General features: G+C 33.6%; 1 protein-coding gene across 2 annotated transcripts; it reads left to right on the forward strand.

The window, feature by feature from the left end:
- Nucleotides 1-6,793: 6,793 nt before the first annotated feature.
- On the forward strand, nt 6,794-17,066 carry LOC107859751 (trafficking protein particle complex subunit 11). 2 transcript variants are annotated; one of them, XM_016704844.2, is made up of 9 exons: nt 6,794-7,298; nt 7,457-7,521; nt 8,101-8,212; nt 8,294-8,417; nt 8,634-8,714; nt 9,605-9,943; nt 11,709-11,875; nt 11,961-12,787; nt 15,063-17,066. In XM_016704844.2, exons 1-9 carry the CDS (start codon nt 6,958-6,960, stop codon nt 16,535-16,537), a joined length of 3,531 nt encoding a protein of 1,176 aa, XP_016560330.1. In that variant the 5' UTR covers nt 6,794-6,957; the 3' UTR covers nt 16,538-17,066. The 2 variants fall into 2 exon arrangements, with proteins under 2 accessions (XP_016560330.1, XP_047263100.1); XM_047407144.1 differs by having other exon boundaries at nt 7,131-7,272.
- Nucleotides 17,067-17,099: the final 33 nt, after the last annotated feature.

Genomic DNA, 17,099 nt, shown 5'->3' on the forward strand with positions numbered 1-17,099 from the left:
GTATTTTTGACAACCTTAGTGCCTACATCAATGAATCAATACAATGAAGGTCCACGCAGGCACATGTATGTGTCACGTAGGCATTAAGGTTGCCAAATATACGATTTTAATTAGTTCAGGGATAATAGGACCCTCCTAAAGTTCGGGTGTGTCTCAGCAATTTCGTTTGTAGTTTAGGATGAAAACATTGCATTTTCTCTATTTTTTTAATCGAAACAAGCATAATACATTCTAAATAGTTATAATACATCTATAATGCATGCATAATTCACTTTTAACACATAGTGTAATACATCAATATTGCATGGGTAATTTGTTATGCAGAACCTTTATCAAGATAAGAATAATACATTTTAATACATCTATATTACATACATAATTCGTTTTTAATTCATAATATTGTGGCTATGGATGATAAATCTATAATCTATATCTATATTTATAATCTATAATATATTAAAAGTGTCAAGATCCTTAGAAAAGTGAGTTAAACTTTTTACCCTTTATTAAAAGACTATTCTTTAGATAAAACTGTTTTTTCATTATTTTTTAATTTATTATTTAATTATTTTTTATTATATTAACTAACCTTCCTAAAATATATGGGACTCCTAAAATATATGATAGGAGATTTAATTAATATTTCCCTCTCTACTAAACTTCCTAAAATATATGGAACTTCTAAAATATATGGTAGGGAAAAATGAATTACTTTTTCATTTCTACTGTTCAGGTAGGAAAATATTCAGAACTCTATTAAGTAAATACTTTTATAAATATTGAGATGTACGTTAAACTAGAGAATAAACCGATTTGTCTATTGGGAGAATATGATTGATGCTCATCTAACGTGATTCGATTACATGTCTAGATTGGTGGATGTTTGATTTTCGAACCTTTAACTTCTTCACTATTTTTGTCGGTATAATAGAATTCAACATATGAATAAATATATATTTTCTTTGTTTTCATTCAAAAGCATTCTCTAGGGTCAAAATTTTCATCCAGACAACAATTAGTTGGATCAAAATCGAAATTTTGTGATCACTATTATATTTTTTTTTATAGTTTACAGGTTGTAGATGAATGTCGGTTGACTATGAAGAATTTCTTGTGTTTAAAAATATTTTTGGTAAAAATTAGATTTAATAAATAAATTCTCCATCTTTACATACTCGAAAGTTATTAAATTTAATTATTATATTCATATTTATTATTACACATATGTCATATTTAATGAAATGTTTGAACTCATTAAAGTGAGGTACACGCACAAAGCGCGTACACCTAAACTAGTATTTTCTAAATATGAGATATCTAGGTAATAAATAGAAAGTCCGTTTAATTTTCCCTACCCACTTAGGTAATTAAGGGAAAAGGATATGTTCTGGTCTTTTTCAAAACAAGTGACCTGTGTTTGAGCTATTGGACATTTATAATTTGGGTCATTTTGACACACGTAGTTTAGATACGGTTTATATATTACATTGATACAATTCATATACCATATTGATATAGTTCGTAAAAACAACAGAGCATCAAATTTATTGGTAAATATTGTATCATTATATAGAATATGCATTTTTTTAAACATGATGCGCATAAATTTGTATCATTATTGTGTGTATATATATATATGTATATAGAGAGAGAGAGAGAGATAGATAGATAGAGAGAGAGAGAGAGAGAGAGAGAAGCTGCATATAGAAATTATCTTTATTGTATAGAATAAATATCTGTATAAGATATGTATCAAAATTAGCATCAGTATTGTATAAAAGTGTCGACAATTGTCTAGAAACTGAAATTAAAATGACAAAAATTCACAAATAGGTAAAGTATAAGACCTATAACTAACTTCCTATTGAAAGTTTCAGTAATTACAAATTATAGGCAAAAGTAGGTAATAGTTATTTGTATATATAACAAAATTATACAAATCAGTAGAAAAATAACTTAACTGAACAAGAGATAAAAAATGAAATTTGAAAGCATTAAATCCCCTTAAATTACTCCAACTCCCCACTAATTACTTTTCCATTATTGAACATTAAAGCTCATTATCTGTGATTTAAGACATGTATTAAATCTAAAAAAGTTATTTTAAAAAGACTAGAGAGAAGGAAGAGGAATAATTCAACAATCATTTTTATCGGGTATGGTCCAAAATTAATTTTTATTATAAATTCTTGAAATACGATTTTTTTGAAACCCAACACTATGCATAAACAAAAACAAAAAAACAGATATGCATGAAACATATATACAAATAGAACTATATACAGATATACAAAATCAATTAAAAAACATATATACAAATACAACTACACATTGATACACAAATACAATTAAAATCATATATACAGGTACAACTACATACATATATACATATAAAACTTAAAACCAAATAATCAAATACAACTCCATACAAATATACAAATACAATTAATAAACATATATGCAAATACAATTACATACAAATATACATATACAACTAAAAAATAAATAATCAAATACAACTACATACAAATATACAAATGCAATTATAAAACATATACACAACTACAATTACATCAGGTGTACATATACAACTAAAAAACAAATAATCAAATACAACTACACACAGCTATACAGATACAATTTTAAAACATATATACAGATAAAATTATATATAGATATACAAATCTATAATATATTAAAAGTGTGAAGGTCTTTAGAAAAAGTGAGTTGAACGTTTTGACCTTTACTAAAATAACCCGTCTTTTACCAAAATAAATACTATACTAAATTTTTTCTACAATTAAATTCTTTTCAAAATTAACTTTTTTCCCAATTTGATTAAAACACACATTTTTTTTCCTATTTGGTTAAAACATCTATTTTTTTATTCTATTTAATTTCTACTTGGTTTCTTTCTATCAAAAACACCCTAAATTTCCCTACAATTATAAAACAATTATTTTTTTGACCTTTATATATTTACTCGTAGCATAATATAACAAATGATACATATTGAACATTTGTTTCCCAGAAACCAATTTCAAAACTAATTCTTCCATTATAAAATTTAATCAAAATATATTGCGGATCCAAAATTCAAAGTTAATTTATGAATTTTAGATTTATCTATATCTATTATCTACAATCTATAATTTACATCTATAATTTATAATCTATCTATAATATATTAAAAGCGTGAAGACCCTCATTGAAAGTTCATGCTTTAGACAAAATCCTCTTTTCACTATTTTTTTAGTTATATATAAATTTTTTAAAAGAATTAATTAATGTTTAAGTGCAAAATTAGAAAAGAATTCCTTAAATAGGATAATTAGCAAAGGGCAAATACTCTCATAGTTAATGATTATCTATGTGTTCTCAAATATTAGAAAACATATTCTAGGTAAAAATTTAAAGACTTTTAGTTCTTTTTAGGTTTTGAACTTTTTATATATAAAAAAAAAACTTGAAAGTAATTTAAGTCTTTATTAATTTAGGTAAGAATGCATAATATTTTACACTTTTATCCTTCTCCAACATGAAACCATAAAAATAGTAATAATAAAAAGAAAAATAGTAATAATATATATATATATATATGTATAATGTAATTAAAAAAAACACCCCTACGTGAAACCAAAAAAAAAAAATAATAACTTTTTTTTTTAAAAAAACATTCTCCCTTAGAAGACTTTACAATAGATAAAATCATTTAATCTTTTTCCTTTAATTTTTATTTTATTAAATAAATATATGAATGAAATTAAGAGTCCTAAAATATATAAATATGAAATCTAAAACATATAGGGAAATTAAGATTTCAAAAATATATGGAAGGAAATTAAGAGTCCTAAACTGGAAAAAAATATATTTCTTGAAAAAATAAAAATTACCATAAATATTGCTATTATGATGTACCGTAAATTACCTAATAACTTGGTACCAACTTAAAACTAAAAAAATTATAATTAAAAAAGAAACACCCCTGACGTGAAACCCACAAAAACTATATAATAATAAAAAATTATAATTAAAAAACTCAGAAATAATATAATAATAACAGTTGTAATTAAAAAAAAATGCCAAAAATAATATAATAATAAAATAAATTGTAATTAAAAAAAGCCCACCACTAAGTGAAACCAAAAAAATAATATACTAATTAATGCATATCTATTCCACCAAAAAATATATATATTATCATAATTAAAAAATTATAATTACAAAAAAAATCACCCCTATGTGAAACCAAAAAAAATAATATAATATAATAATTTTTAGAAAAAAAAATCCTTAAGAGACTCTACAATAGATAAATTCATCTTTTAAATTTTTTACTTCAATTATTATTTTATTAAATTAAATGTTAAGGTCTCCTAAAATATATGAACCTAATAATAAAATAAATATATGAAAAGAAATTAAGAATCCTAAAATATATAAATATGATTCCTAAAATATATGAGGAAATTAAGAGTCCCAAAATATGTGCAAGGAAATTAAGAGTCCAAAAATATAAAAAAAATATATTTCTTGAAAAAATAAATATTATCATAAATATAGTTGTTATGATGTTACCGTAAACTTGGTAAGCTAATATTACTTTTTGTTTTATTGAGAAACTACGACATTTTTGAAAAAAAAAAAAAAGTTACCTACTACATTAAAAAACTTGTCATACAATTATAGGCATAATAGTACATATATAAACACTAATATAAATTATGTAGTCGAATGCCAAAATTTTATCTGTGAATTCTTTTTGTTTATGTGTTCAGTCTCAAGCTTGAATTTATACTTGATAGGATCACTTTTTTTTTCCACTCACATGGAGTTTGTTCGATGAGTTTTTTTTTATTATTTGTATTTTTTCTGTACTTTGGACTTTCTTTTATAATCGTCAATCTTGTATGATTTTTTTCTTCATATTTAATTTGTGTGCTAGCTTACAGTTGAATTTTTATGAAAAAAATGGTGTGTATAACTCTTAAACATGTTAATAACCTTCAATTTTATTTCGAATATAGTGTATCCACGAGGCCATGATCATGAAGAGCAAGGAACCAAATACCGAGTTGTTGAAATTTCTGACATTCAAGGTATTTCTATTTGCATTAAATTTTCTTACTTAGCAATTGTCTATCAATAATACATGATAATTTATTATTGCTAACTTCAAAAACATATTAAGACTTTAGAAAATAAAACTTAAATCACAATAAATTTATCTCTATAATCATAGATACTAGAAAGAGTTAATTGATGATAAAATTCTCTACCTAAATATGTTCTTTTTTCCTACGTGCGGTAGTTATTGGAGAATAATCTAAATATAAATAAATAGACACAACTAATATAAATATTATTAATTAATTGGTTAAAGGCATCTTAGTTTTAAATAGATTATAAATATAAATAAAATACTAAATTTTTATTTGCTTCCTTTTAGGACAAGTACAATTTTTTTTACCACAAATTACAAGATTTTAATTTCTTGAAATCTAAATTAAAGTAATGGTAGAGTTTACCATGCTTCTTTTCTTATTTTACTTTTCATTCTTGATTGTGTTAATAATATTTATACTAATAGTATTGTTATAAATTTATATTTAATAGTAATATAAATCACTTCATCACTTTGGATACTAGAAAGTAACTTAATTTTGTCAAATATATGACACAAGTAGATATTATTTACGACGTTTTTTTTTTTTTGGTATGGAGAACAATAATTAATCCAACAAATGAGATATTAGCAAAGTTTGAATAACACTCAATCAAAGTGCTATTACAATCTATTTAAGTGGCATGAACTCTGCAAGTAAAAAACTATTCAAATTATTATTTATAGTATATTTTTATTAACATTTGAACTCATTAATCTGAGGTACACGCGCAAGGCGCGTAAAACCAGACTAGTACAACTAAAAAACAAATAATCAACTACAACTATATGCGGATATACAAATACTAAAAAAAAACATACAAATACAAAAACATATATAATCATAAAATACAGCAACTTACCCGTTCCCATTTGATTTTTTTTTGTATTGAATTGAATCTGTTTCAGATTGCATATTGGGTCATCACCGATTTTAAAGTGACCTTGTTCTTATACATTTGACCAATTAACTTAAAAAAGTAAAGAAGAACAAATCTGTATATCCGTAAATATATAAAATTTACCATCAAAATCTTCAAATCAAATCTCTACGAGTTTTTAGGGACAAAAAAAGCTTCAAGGTAATCTTTAATTGACAAAATACAGCTACCGTGTAGTTGAAAATATAAAATTATAGAAAAATTGTGAGAAGAAATAGAAAAAGATATATTTTTTGATATTTCAATGGAAAAGAGTTTGAAATTTTCACAATCTTCAGCAAAAAAAAAATAAAATTAAGTAAAAAGTTAGAATTTGGATTGAATACCTTCTGCCGCCTATAACATCCAATAAGATTGAAGGAGTAACCTTTGCCTCATATCTCTCCAATAAGTTAAGAGAGAGAATAAAATATTAATTACGAAAGAGAAAATCTTATTTGCCTTAGTTATATATATTATAAATTATATTTGTATAAATGGGCCCACATAAAACTGAATTTTATCTAATAATTACCTATAAAATGTAATTATTTTAAATACTACCCATACCATATAATTATAAAAGATTTTTACCTAATTTTTCCAAAAGTTCAGTGACAATTTTCGTGTCAATCTCCTTTCCCGGTAGTTAACATGTACATAATTATTGGGCTAGCTTCCCTTTACATGGGCCGGCCCAAAATCATGAATCCATTCCCACATCTAAATCGTGATTCCCAACTCCCAACTGAAATCAACCCGAGTCAAACCCAGCCGAGTCCCAAACTCCGGTCCGACCATATCTGCACCACCAAGATCTCCATCACATCTCTGTAAATTCTGCTCTGCAACACATCGGAGCAACGAAAAGCAATGGAAGAGTATCCAGAAGAACTCCGAACTCCGCCGGTAGCATTAGTATCTCTCGTCGGCTGTCCAGACCTTCACGCTACAGTCACTACTCACCTCCACTCCCAACAGCCCCCTCTTAATGCTCTCGCATTGCCCGATTTCTCTAAGATCTCGATGATATCCAGACCTCCAAAGGACGCTTCTCTTCCACCTCAACCTGTTGCTGGAATTCTAAAGAAAGATTGGCTTCTCAAACATCGAACTAGAGTTCCCGCTGTCGTTGCCGCTCTTTTTAGCTCCGATCACGTCTCCGGTGATCCTGCTCAGTGGCTTCAGGTCTGCACCGATCTTGAGAATCTAAAGTACGCTTCTTTTGTCCTTTTTCCAATTACTTCTTTCATCAAAAATGTAGTATTTGGATCATTTCCAGTGTTTGTTTGGGAAAATATCTTCATATATACTGATTTTAAGACGTTTAATGATTAAAAGAGCTGATTAAGATCGTGTGCTGAATGAACAGAGGCGTATTACGAGGAAGGAATGTTAAATTGGTTGTGGTGGTTGTTGCTCCATCAAATTCTAAGGGTGAGTGAGCCTTTCATACATTTATCTGTTTATGATCTATTTGCTTATGGATTTCTTACATCAATGACTACTTGCCATTTAACCACAATTTCTTAACTCATACGCTTTCATGTGGAAGAGTTTAGACTTTGACACTAGCTCCAATTTGGGTTCCATCTTGGAAATTCTTAATTGACTTCCAATACCTTCACTGTTTGTTTGGTTGCTAATTTAGGTAATTTAACCCCCTGAGCTACATTTAGGAATGGTTAACTAGACGTATGAAATTCACAGTAAGTTGAAGCAAATGAATTAGTTGGGTGCAATTATATTCATCAAATTCAGAGGGACTCTAGTTATGAGTTGTAATTTCTTTTTTTTGGAGAAGAAGTTATGGGTGTAATTTTTCTTTTCTGACTACTGGTGTTTGAAACAGAGAAATCAATAAAATTTGGATAAAGAATGAGTAGAATGATTAAACTTTATTTGACTTGCTCCCTTTTTTGTGGAGGTCTTTCCTTACGTCAACTTTTTCCTATTCTTGTCCCATCTTCCCACAGTTTGAGGATTTGAATCGTTTGTGATGCTTTTTTGAAATAGATTATCTAAGTGAAGACCGTATGATTGCTCTCAGAAAGCGTGCAGAACTGGATTCTAAGTATGTTATCATCTTTGTTCCAAGCGAAACAGAGCTTCAACAGTCCTTGATCAGGCATGGAGTTATTTTCTCATACTATAGCTAAATGTAGTTGAAGAACCTGGTGGTGTTGTTTATTTGAGATACCTATTGCAGGTTGGGAAACACATTTTCAGAATTAGCTAATTCTTTTTATAAGGATGAAGGAAGAAGAATTAAAGCACGTCTCGAAAAGAAAAATTTCCATTCTGCTGAGCTGAATATCCGATGCTGTTTCAAAGTAAAGTTTCCTTTTGAAGTTCAATACGCGTTGTCCTTGTAGTACTGTTTCCAATTACGCAACCTTGTTGGTATAATACAACATAAAATTAATATTTCACATCTTATTAATTAAATACTGATCTAGAAACTAGCTATTGTGCCCTTATTCTATTTTTTTCATTATTCCTGGAATTTTTCTTATGTCATGATTATGCTCTTCTTAACATTGTGACAGGCTGCTGTATATGCAGAATTCTGCAGAGATTGGACTGAAGCATTACGGCTGTATGAGGATGCCTATCATGCAGTGCGAGAGGTATATATATATATATATGCTAGTCTGCTTGACCTGTAGAATTTTGAGATAGAGTCTTACTGCATTTTAGACAAGGTCTCCTTTACATTACAAAGAACTTCAGCGAACAGAGTGTTAGTTTCTTTTCGATCTATCATTTCTTTGTTTTGGTAGATGATTGTAGTGTAGTCAAAGTTCCAAATGGCTATAAATGGCAGAGACAAGATGCTGGAGTTTCTGAGAACCCCTTTATCCCTTAGACTGCATTGGTGTGGTCGATTGAGCGAATTATAATAATGTTGGAGAGATTCATTGGTGAAAAATCTGGAGAACTTTTTCTGTCTCTCATCCGTGTGTTGCTGTATTTCTTACTGAAGCTCATTTAGGTGTATAGTCACTCCTGTTCACTTATAACCATTGGATGTGAGTTGTTAGAGCTTCGCTTGCATGTTTCAACAGAACCAAGTTTATTGCTTGAGTTGTTTTTTTTATTTCTTTTATGTCTGACTATCTTTAAAATCCAAGCGAACCATCTTATCCAAATAAAAATCCACAGAAGCAACCAAGAGGCGGTATATTTCCATCCATGTAGTGGGAATAGCTGACCGCCGTAGATAAGTGCGTCTCCTTTCTCTTGTTTGGTTATAGTTGCACAGGTACTCATTGATTTACTTTCTTAATGTTTCTTCTCTTAAGAATAATTGCATAGAAGGGTGGATGAGTTGTAATTACCAGTTTCAACTTGTATATGAACAAGTTGAGCTAATAGTATCATTAATATGAAATAATTTAGCCAATTGCCCGAGTTGTAGCAGATTAATTGCTTTGGAGCCTTAAACTGTTGCATAAACATCTTTTGCATTATTTTGCATCTTTTGGTTAATATAAATAGAGACCTATAAATGATACAGATGGTGGCAGCATCAACTAGATTGCCTCCTATTCAAAGGTTGATTGAGATCAAATGTGTGGCTGAGCAACTGCATTTCAAGATTTCTACATTGTTGCTGCATGGTGGAAAACTTGCAGGGGCAATTGTCTGGTTCCGCCAGCATTATGCTTCTTACAGGAAGCTTGTTGGAGCACCAGAAGTTATTTTCCTTCATTGGGAATGGTTAAGTCGGCAGTTTCTAGTATTTGCTGAATTACTGGAGACAAGCTCTGTCACTTCTCAGCATGTTTCCCCTTCGGTTCCTGACGCTACTGATAGAGCAACTGAGTGGGAATTTCATTCAGCTTATTACTTCCAGGTTGGAAAGCCTTCCTTGTTAAGCTATTCGTTTATTGTGGTTCGCGTGTTTGATTAGTAACCCAAATGACTAATCGACTAAGCGTCAATCAAATTCGTTGGAGTTCACTATATGAATCTTATATATCCTTTCTGCTCTTTTCAGACCCCTTTCATTAGGAGTGGTCTTGTAAATCTATCACTTCTCCTTGCACTAATATACAAGTCTATCAAAATAAAAAGACTCTACTATGTGTTTGTGTGATATCTTGTGCCTTGAGCCGGGGGTCTTTCGGAAACAGCCTTTCTACTTCATCAGAGGTAGAGGTATGGACTGCGTACATCTTACCCCCCCAGACCCCACTAAGTGGGAATACACTGGGTTTGTTGTTGTTGTTGTTGTTGTATCAAAATAAAAAGACTCATGGAAAAAATAGGATCTAATGTAAGTGCAACTACAAGAACAAAGACTGAAATCTTAATTAGGTGGTATCATGTCTATGAATCAGTACTCTCATTATGTTGATCCTTATCAGTTCAGATTGTTCCATAGCGGTTGCAGGTCTTTTGAGACAGTTACAATTATTTCATCAAAAAGTCTTTTGCCATAGCTCCTTCCATGGGATTTTAGGTCTTTATCTTCTCTTTTTGTCACCTTCATTCATTGTAATGTCACACCTATAGAGCAGTACATATGGAGATAAGATTTAACTATCATGAAAAGTACATTTACTTTGTTGAATGCAACCACTAGAGAAAGGACAAAGTGGATGATAATTGATAGTTTATAGCTCCTTAAAGTTGAACAATGATTTGCATCTTAATTCACAACTATGTTAGAGACCTGCAGACCGTTGGTCTAGTATTCTAGTGGTAAGAGCGCAACTTGTGATTTGTGGGTTAGGGGCACAACATGGGTTTGAATCTTGCTACAGAGAAAAGTTCAGCATTAAGTGGAGAAGGGTGGAGGGATGGACCCATTATCCACCGACTTTGGAATCGTCTGCCACTGAGCCGTCGGGGATTTCTTCGTTATGAGGGAAAAAATCACAACATGTTAAGAGCAAGACGGAAATAAGTGTTTCACCACTTTCTCCAATAATCCAGATGCCTTTCTTGGTCTTCATCTTCCCAAAAAGTTCCCATCATATAGAGAGTTGTTGCAAATACTAGCAGGCCTCAAGTCCTTAACTTTCCTGGACGGTTTTCTTTTTTAACTGGATGTGGAAGTGGGCATTACAAGCTAACTCCCCCAGACCTCCACATCAAACACAAATGACATTTCCATTTTCCTGGCATTACTATTGGGTATGAGACATGAATCGTCTTAATTTGAGGAACTAGAACCAAGTAACATGGAACTTCTTTTCTATTATACCGTTCCACTTTTCCCCATAGATGATGGCAAGATGCAGGTTTCACCAGTTCTTTATTAGATTTTGTCATTGTTAAACAAATGCTGACTTAATGTAGTTGAATATTTGCCCATTATCATTGGAAAATGACTCCTAGTTTCTTTATTGTCTCTTGCTCCCTCACTAAGATTTCAATGAATGGGGAGATGAGATTCATCAACTTTAGGCCTCAAGGAGTAATTTGGCATGCTTTATCTAAACATGCTGCCAGCAACCATGTTCTAATCTTTACTTTTTGCTGAAAGAACCATCTTTAGCTGAACTAACTTCCTTTATACCTTTGTATTTACTACTTTACCTGCTTTATCCTTGTAGCTCAAGAACCATACGACTCTATTCATATGCTTGCTTATCTAGCTTTAATTTAAACAGCTAGCAGCTCATTACTTGAAGGAAAAGAATTCTTCCCTTGAACTTGCGCAATCTTTGTCTGAGACTTCTGGTGAGGTTGATGGGAATGCTGAATCTGTGACAGCTGCTGCTTATATTGGTCAGTTTGCAAAACTACTGGAGTTTGGAGACACATTTGTTATGCAATCGTGAGTGTGGTGATTTACTTGTATTAAATTAGTTCAGTAATTTTTGTTTTCTCACTCCTTTCTTTCTCCACATATTCATTTGCAGTCTTAGTGATGAAGAATATGCCCGTTACGCTCTGGCGGAAGGAAAGAGATTCCGGGACTCCCATGAAATTATTGCTCTCCTTAAAAGATGTTTTGAAGCATACAACAAAGATAAAGCCTCTCGGATGGCTGCCTTCTGCGGTTTCCAAATGGCTAGAGAATATTTCACGGTAGATGAATATAGTCACGCAAAAGAAGTTTTTGAGAATGTTGCTAGTCTTTATCGACAGGAGGGATGGGTAACTCTATTATGGAATGTCTTGGGTTACCTTAGAGACTGCTCAAGGAAAAGTGCTGTAGTGAAAGATTTCATTGAGTACTCTCTTGAAATGGCTGCTTTACCAGTATCTACTAATGTGGCTGGTCAAAGAGACTGTGGTCCAGCTGGGCCTGCAAGTATTGCCCAGAGAGAAATAATACACAATGAAGTGTTTTCAGTAATAAGAGGAGCATCAGAAAGTGAACCTACAGAAGAAAACAGTAGCCTCATAGTAACAGCTGATAATCCCCTTTATCTTGAGATTGATCTCGTCAGTCCCCTCAGAGCAGTACTTCTTGCTTCAGTTGCGTTTCATGAACAAGTAGTTAAGCATGGTGCAGAAACAGTGATTTCCCTCTCCCTTCTATCTCAACTGCCTCTTAATGTTGAGATTGATCAATTAGAAATCCAATTTAATCAGTCTGAGTGTAACTTTGTCATTGTCAATGCTCAAAGATCCCATTTAGCTGCGATATCCTGTTTGCAGCCTGGCCGTCGAGTGGAGACAGCTACCACCCTGGAACTTCGCACAAACAAATGGCTGCGGCTCACATACAACGTGAAACCTGGTAAGTTGACTACTTCTACTTTCACTTGTTGCAACTCCACGCTTGAACTATTTCATGTTTGATTGGAGAACACGTCAAAATGAATATATTCATCCCATAGAAAAAACATCATCCATCCCCCCCACCCCGCCCCATAATTAACTGACAAATCATCTATGACGCCATCTCATTCCCAGATCTCCAAAAGCAACTTCCATTATAACATTCTGATAAGACCATCAAATCTTTTACTCTGATCCAATCTTACCTGATGTAAATGTGGCCATGTCCCAATTTGTCAAATGAAACTTTTGTGTCTCATCATTTGAGTTCCATATGAATTACCTCTTCTTTAGAGACTTTCCATCTTTTCAGTTGCACTTGCCAGTGAGCGCATGACAGATGTGTAATATGTCTAGATTGGATCTTCTATCTTGACTGTGCGCCTCCTTCCTGAGGTTGATTTTTCTTGGTTTCTCTATGTTTTTCCATTTGATTGTTAGGGACCATACTGTAAGCTTTCCCCTTCATCCCATTGAGTCCTAATGATAAAAATTACATCGCTTGACGTGGTTCTTCTCCATGGGGCAACAGACCAAGGCTCCTGAGGTGTTGATATAAATTAATTGCTTTTTTTAGAGGATTTTGTTGTCAATTTGTGGTTAATTACTCATTAACTGTATGATCTTATGGACGCCCCATTCTAAGCCCTTTCTTGAACTCTTAACTGGACTTGTCTTCTTGGCCTTTCGCAAGCTCTTAGCTGTTGCGAAGCCCTTTCTGCAGCCTTCAAGTGCTATCCATCCTACCTTATTTGATATAAAGTAAGAAATTTCATTTATGGGCATCCAGCGGATGACTGGATGTGAGTATTTACCAAAAGGAATCAGCTTCCACACATAGTTTAGGGAGCTAACAATATCTTATATCTGCCTGATGCTTCTCAGATTGGGTAAAGATTTAAGCAGCACCTAAGTGTTAAGGAGGGGTTGGTAGTTGAGTCCTGTCAAATAATCTATGATTCTCTTAGCCCTATAAATATGGATGCCGGAACCATTTGTCATATACTTTGGATGGATTTTCCCAACTCTCCTTGTCCACACTTTGCATGGGCATCTTTGGTGTTGTAGGGCATTACCAGCATTCTCCTAAAATAAATAGGAAGATATTCCTTGCTACTTCAATTTTCATTTGATTTTGTCCAACTGCTTTGGCACCTTGCTAGGTAGTGGGAAGAGTGTCATAAAGAGTGTTGGACAGCTGTCATACGTGCTATTAATCAATGTCAATCTGTCACCCACGGACAAATACTACTATTGCGAAATAGCTGGTCTCTTCTCAAAGTTTTCTATGATCCCATTTCAAACCTATGTTGCCTTGTGCTTAGCTCCTAATGGAAAGCCCTGATAAGTTGAGGGAAATGGACCAATCTTGCTTCCCAGTACTGCTGCCAGTTCTTCGAGATTGGAATCTTCATGGGTCGGCCCGGTTCATACCCACTCCGTGGGTGTCGGGGAAGGGATGTCTAGGCAGCCTCACCCCAGCTTCGCTGAAGGGATGATTCGAACCCAGGACCTGGCACACCCCGGTAAACAAGCTTACAGCTGAGTCAAGCCGGCCCTTCATGGGGAGAGTAAATAATACTCTTGGTTATATTCTAATCAAGTGATGAATTAGCCTCAAAGATGAGTAGAATAAGATTCAAATAAAGCACCTTTGACTTTTCTGCACCATGGAAAATTAGTGTGTTATCAGCTTATAACAAGTGTTACACATTATCTCCAGCTACTGCCCACACTGAAACACTTAATCCACTGCCACTGTAGTGCTTTATCCATCAGCCAGCTTAGTCCTTCTGTTGCCAATATAGACAAGAAGGGAGAGAGGGAATCTCATTGTCTAAGACTTCTCTGAGGTGAGAAAAATCCAGTGGGACTACCATTGATCAAAATTGAGTATTGAATGCGTTGTCGGAAGGATGGATGACTTCATGCAAGAATTCTCTAATTTCGATTTCTGATCTTGAGAAAAAAAATGATGTAAGTAATAGATGGAATCCTTCAGTAGGCTAATCGTAGACTCTTTTCGATTGAGAAAGCGGCAGGCCCAGTGTGCTCTCCCTATAGTGCACCGAAAGGGTGCCGGAGAGAGGGGAAACCTTAGATCGGCTAAGATCGAATTGAACTGTCTTTGATTGAGCGAACAAGCTTGCCTTTTTATTAAAATATGCCCAGTTTTTAATTAAAATATGCCTTTTTAGTGCACATTAAAGTGAGATAACATTTGAATAATGCAGAGCAAAGTGGAAAGCTGGAATGCATTTATGTTACTGCAAGATGGGGTCAACATTTTACTATCTGTTGCCGAGCTGAAAGTCCTGCCTCCATGAGTGATTTACCCCTCTGGAAGTTTGAAGACATAATGCAAACTATACCGATGAAGGATCCTGGTCTGGCTTTCTCCGGTCAGAAGGCCGTTCAAGTTGAAGAACCAGATCCACAAGTGGATCTAAAGTTAGATTCTTCTGGCCCTGCATTGGTCGGGGAGAGTTTTATTGTTCCTGTGATTATCACCTCAAAGGGCCATAGCGTCCACTCAGGTGAATTGAAAATTAACCTTGTTGATACAAGAGGTGGTGGCTTGCTTAGTCCAAGGGAGGCAGAATCTTTTTCATCAGATAATCTTCATGTGGAACTTGTTGGAGTATCTGGACAAGAAAGTGAAGATCTTTCTAATTCAGAGAACATTCGAAAAATCCAGCCCTCTTTTGGATTGATTTCTGTTCCATTTTTGAATGAGGGAGAGTCATGGTCCTGCAAATTAGAAATTAGATGGAACCGTCCCAAGCCTATCATGCTTTATGTGTCACTGGGTTACTTTCCTCAAAGTACGGAACTTAGCTCACAGAGAGCTCATGTACACAAAAGCTTGCAAATTGAAGGTAAAACTGCTGTTGTGATGAGCCATCGCTTTATGTTGCCATTTCGAAGGGAACCACTGCTGCTGTCAAAGACCAAATCAGTTTCTGATTCTGATCAAATACCATGTCTGCCTTTGAATGAAACAAGTATGCTAGTTGTTAGTGCTAAGAACTGCACAGAAGTACCTTTGCGCTTGCTGTCCATGTCCGTTGAGGCAGTTGATGCTAGCACCTGTGATGTGAAAAGTAAGAGTAAGGACCCGGAAGAACCTGTGCTGCTTGTGGCAGGAGAAGAGTTTAAACAGGTTTTTGCTGTCACTCCTGAGGTCAATCTTCCTAATCTTAACATGGGTATTGTGTGTTTGAGATGGAGAAGGGATCACGGAGATGGAGAAAGATTGGCTACTTGTAGCACAGCATCTGCAGTTGTAACGAAACACAGTCTACCTGATGTAAATGTGGAGCAACCTCCACTGATCGTGAGTTTAGATTGTCCTCCTCATGCTATTCTTGGAAATCCATTTACATACTCCATCAAAATTACTAACAGAACACAGTTTCTTCAGGAGGTGAAATACTCTTTAGCAGATTCACAGAGTTTTGTTTTATCAGGGCCTCATAATGATTCAACTTTTATTTTGCCAAAGTCTGAGCACATACTTGGTTACAAGCTTGTACCGCTTGCGTCAGGTTTTCAGCAGCTTCCTAAAATTACATTGACCTCTGTACGATATTCAGCTGGCTTTCAACCATCAGTTGCAGCTTCTACGATGTTTGTATTCCCATCTGAGCCTCATTTTGGGTTGAAGGATAGTGGAGAGATGAGAGTGGAGCCTGTTGCTGCGGAATAGGTTTCCACAAAAGTTCTTCAAGTTTAATTTCGAGGCTGATTAGTTGAAGAAGCTTAATGATAAGAAAGCATGCTTGTGGATTATTTGAAGCAGCTCTACGGGGAATGCTCTGGGCTGTGGATTTGACACACTTCTCTGATTTGAACTTGGGTTCGGGGACACAATGTATGAGTTCAAGATGCTGACATGGCAGTTTGACTGATGCTTGCCACGAGGAATCTTTGGTGGAGATATCGATCTGTGTAAGCAATCACATTTAGTGTGCTCTCTTCCCTTTGATTATCTGTACAATAATGTAATTTGTTTTCGACCTCTTAAGGCGGGGGGAGCTTTCGGGATTAGATCTGTTGGTAAATCACCCAATCTCTGCTGCTCATAAATTTATGTACTGATACTGCAGAAAGTGGTGTAGATGTGTTTTAAGCATTTACAGATGCGGAACCCCAGTAAGAAAGAGCTTAATCTGTTCTTTGTTTTTGTATTGGCTTTGAAGATGAAACGTTATGGTGACTGATCAGAATTCCACTCAGTTACATCGCTTTTTCACTTGGAAGTTTGTTTT

Source organism: Capsicum annuum, chromosome 2 (genome assembly GCF_002878395.1).
Source record: "Capsicum annuum cultivar UCD-10X-F1 chromosome 2, UCD10Xv1.1, whole genome shotgun sequence".
Classification (NCBI taxonomy): domain Eukaryota; kingdom Viridiplantae; phylum Streptophyta; class Magnoliopsida; order Solanales; family Solanaceae; genus Capsicum; species Capsicum annuum.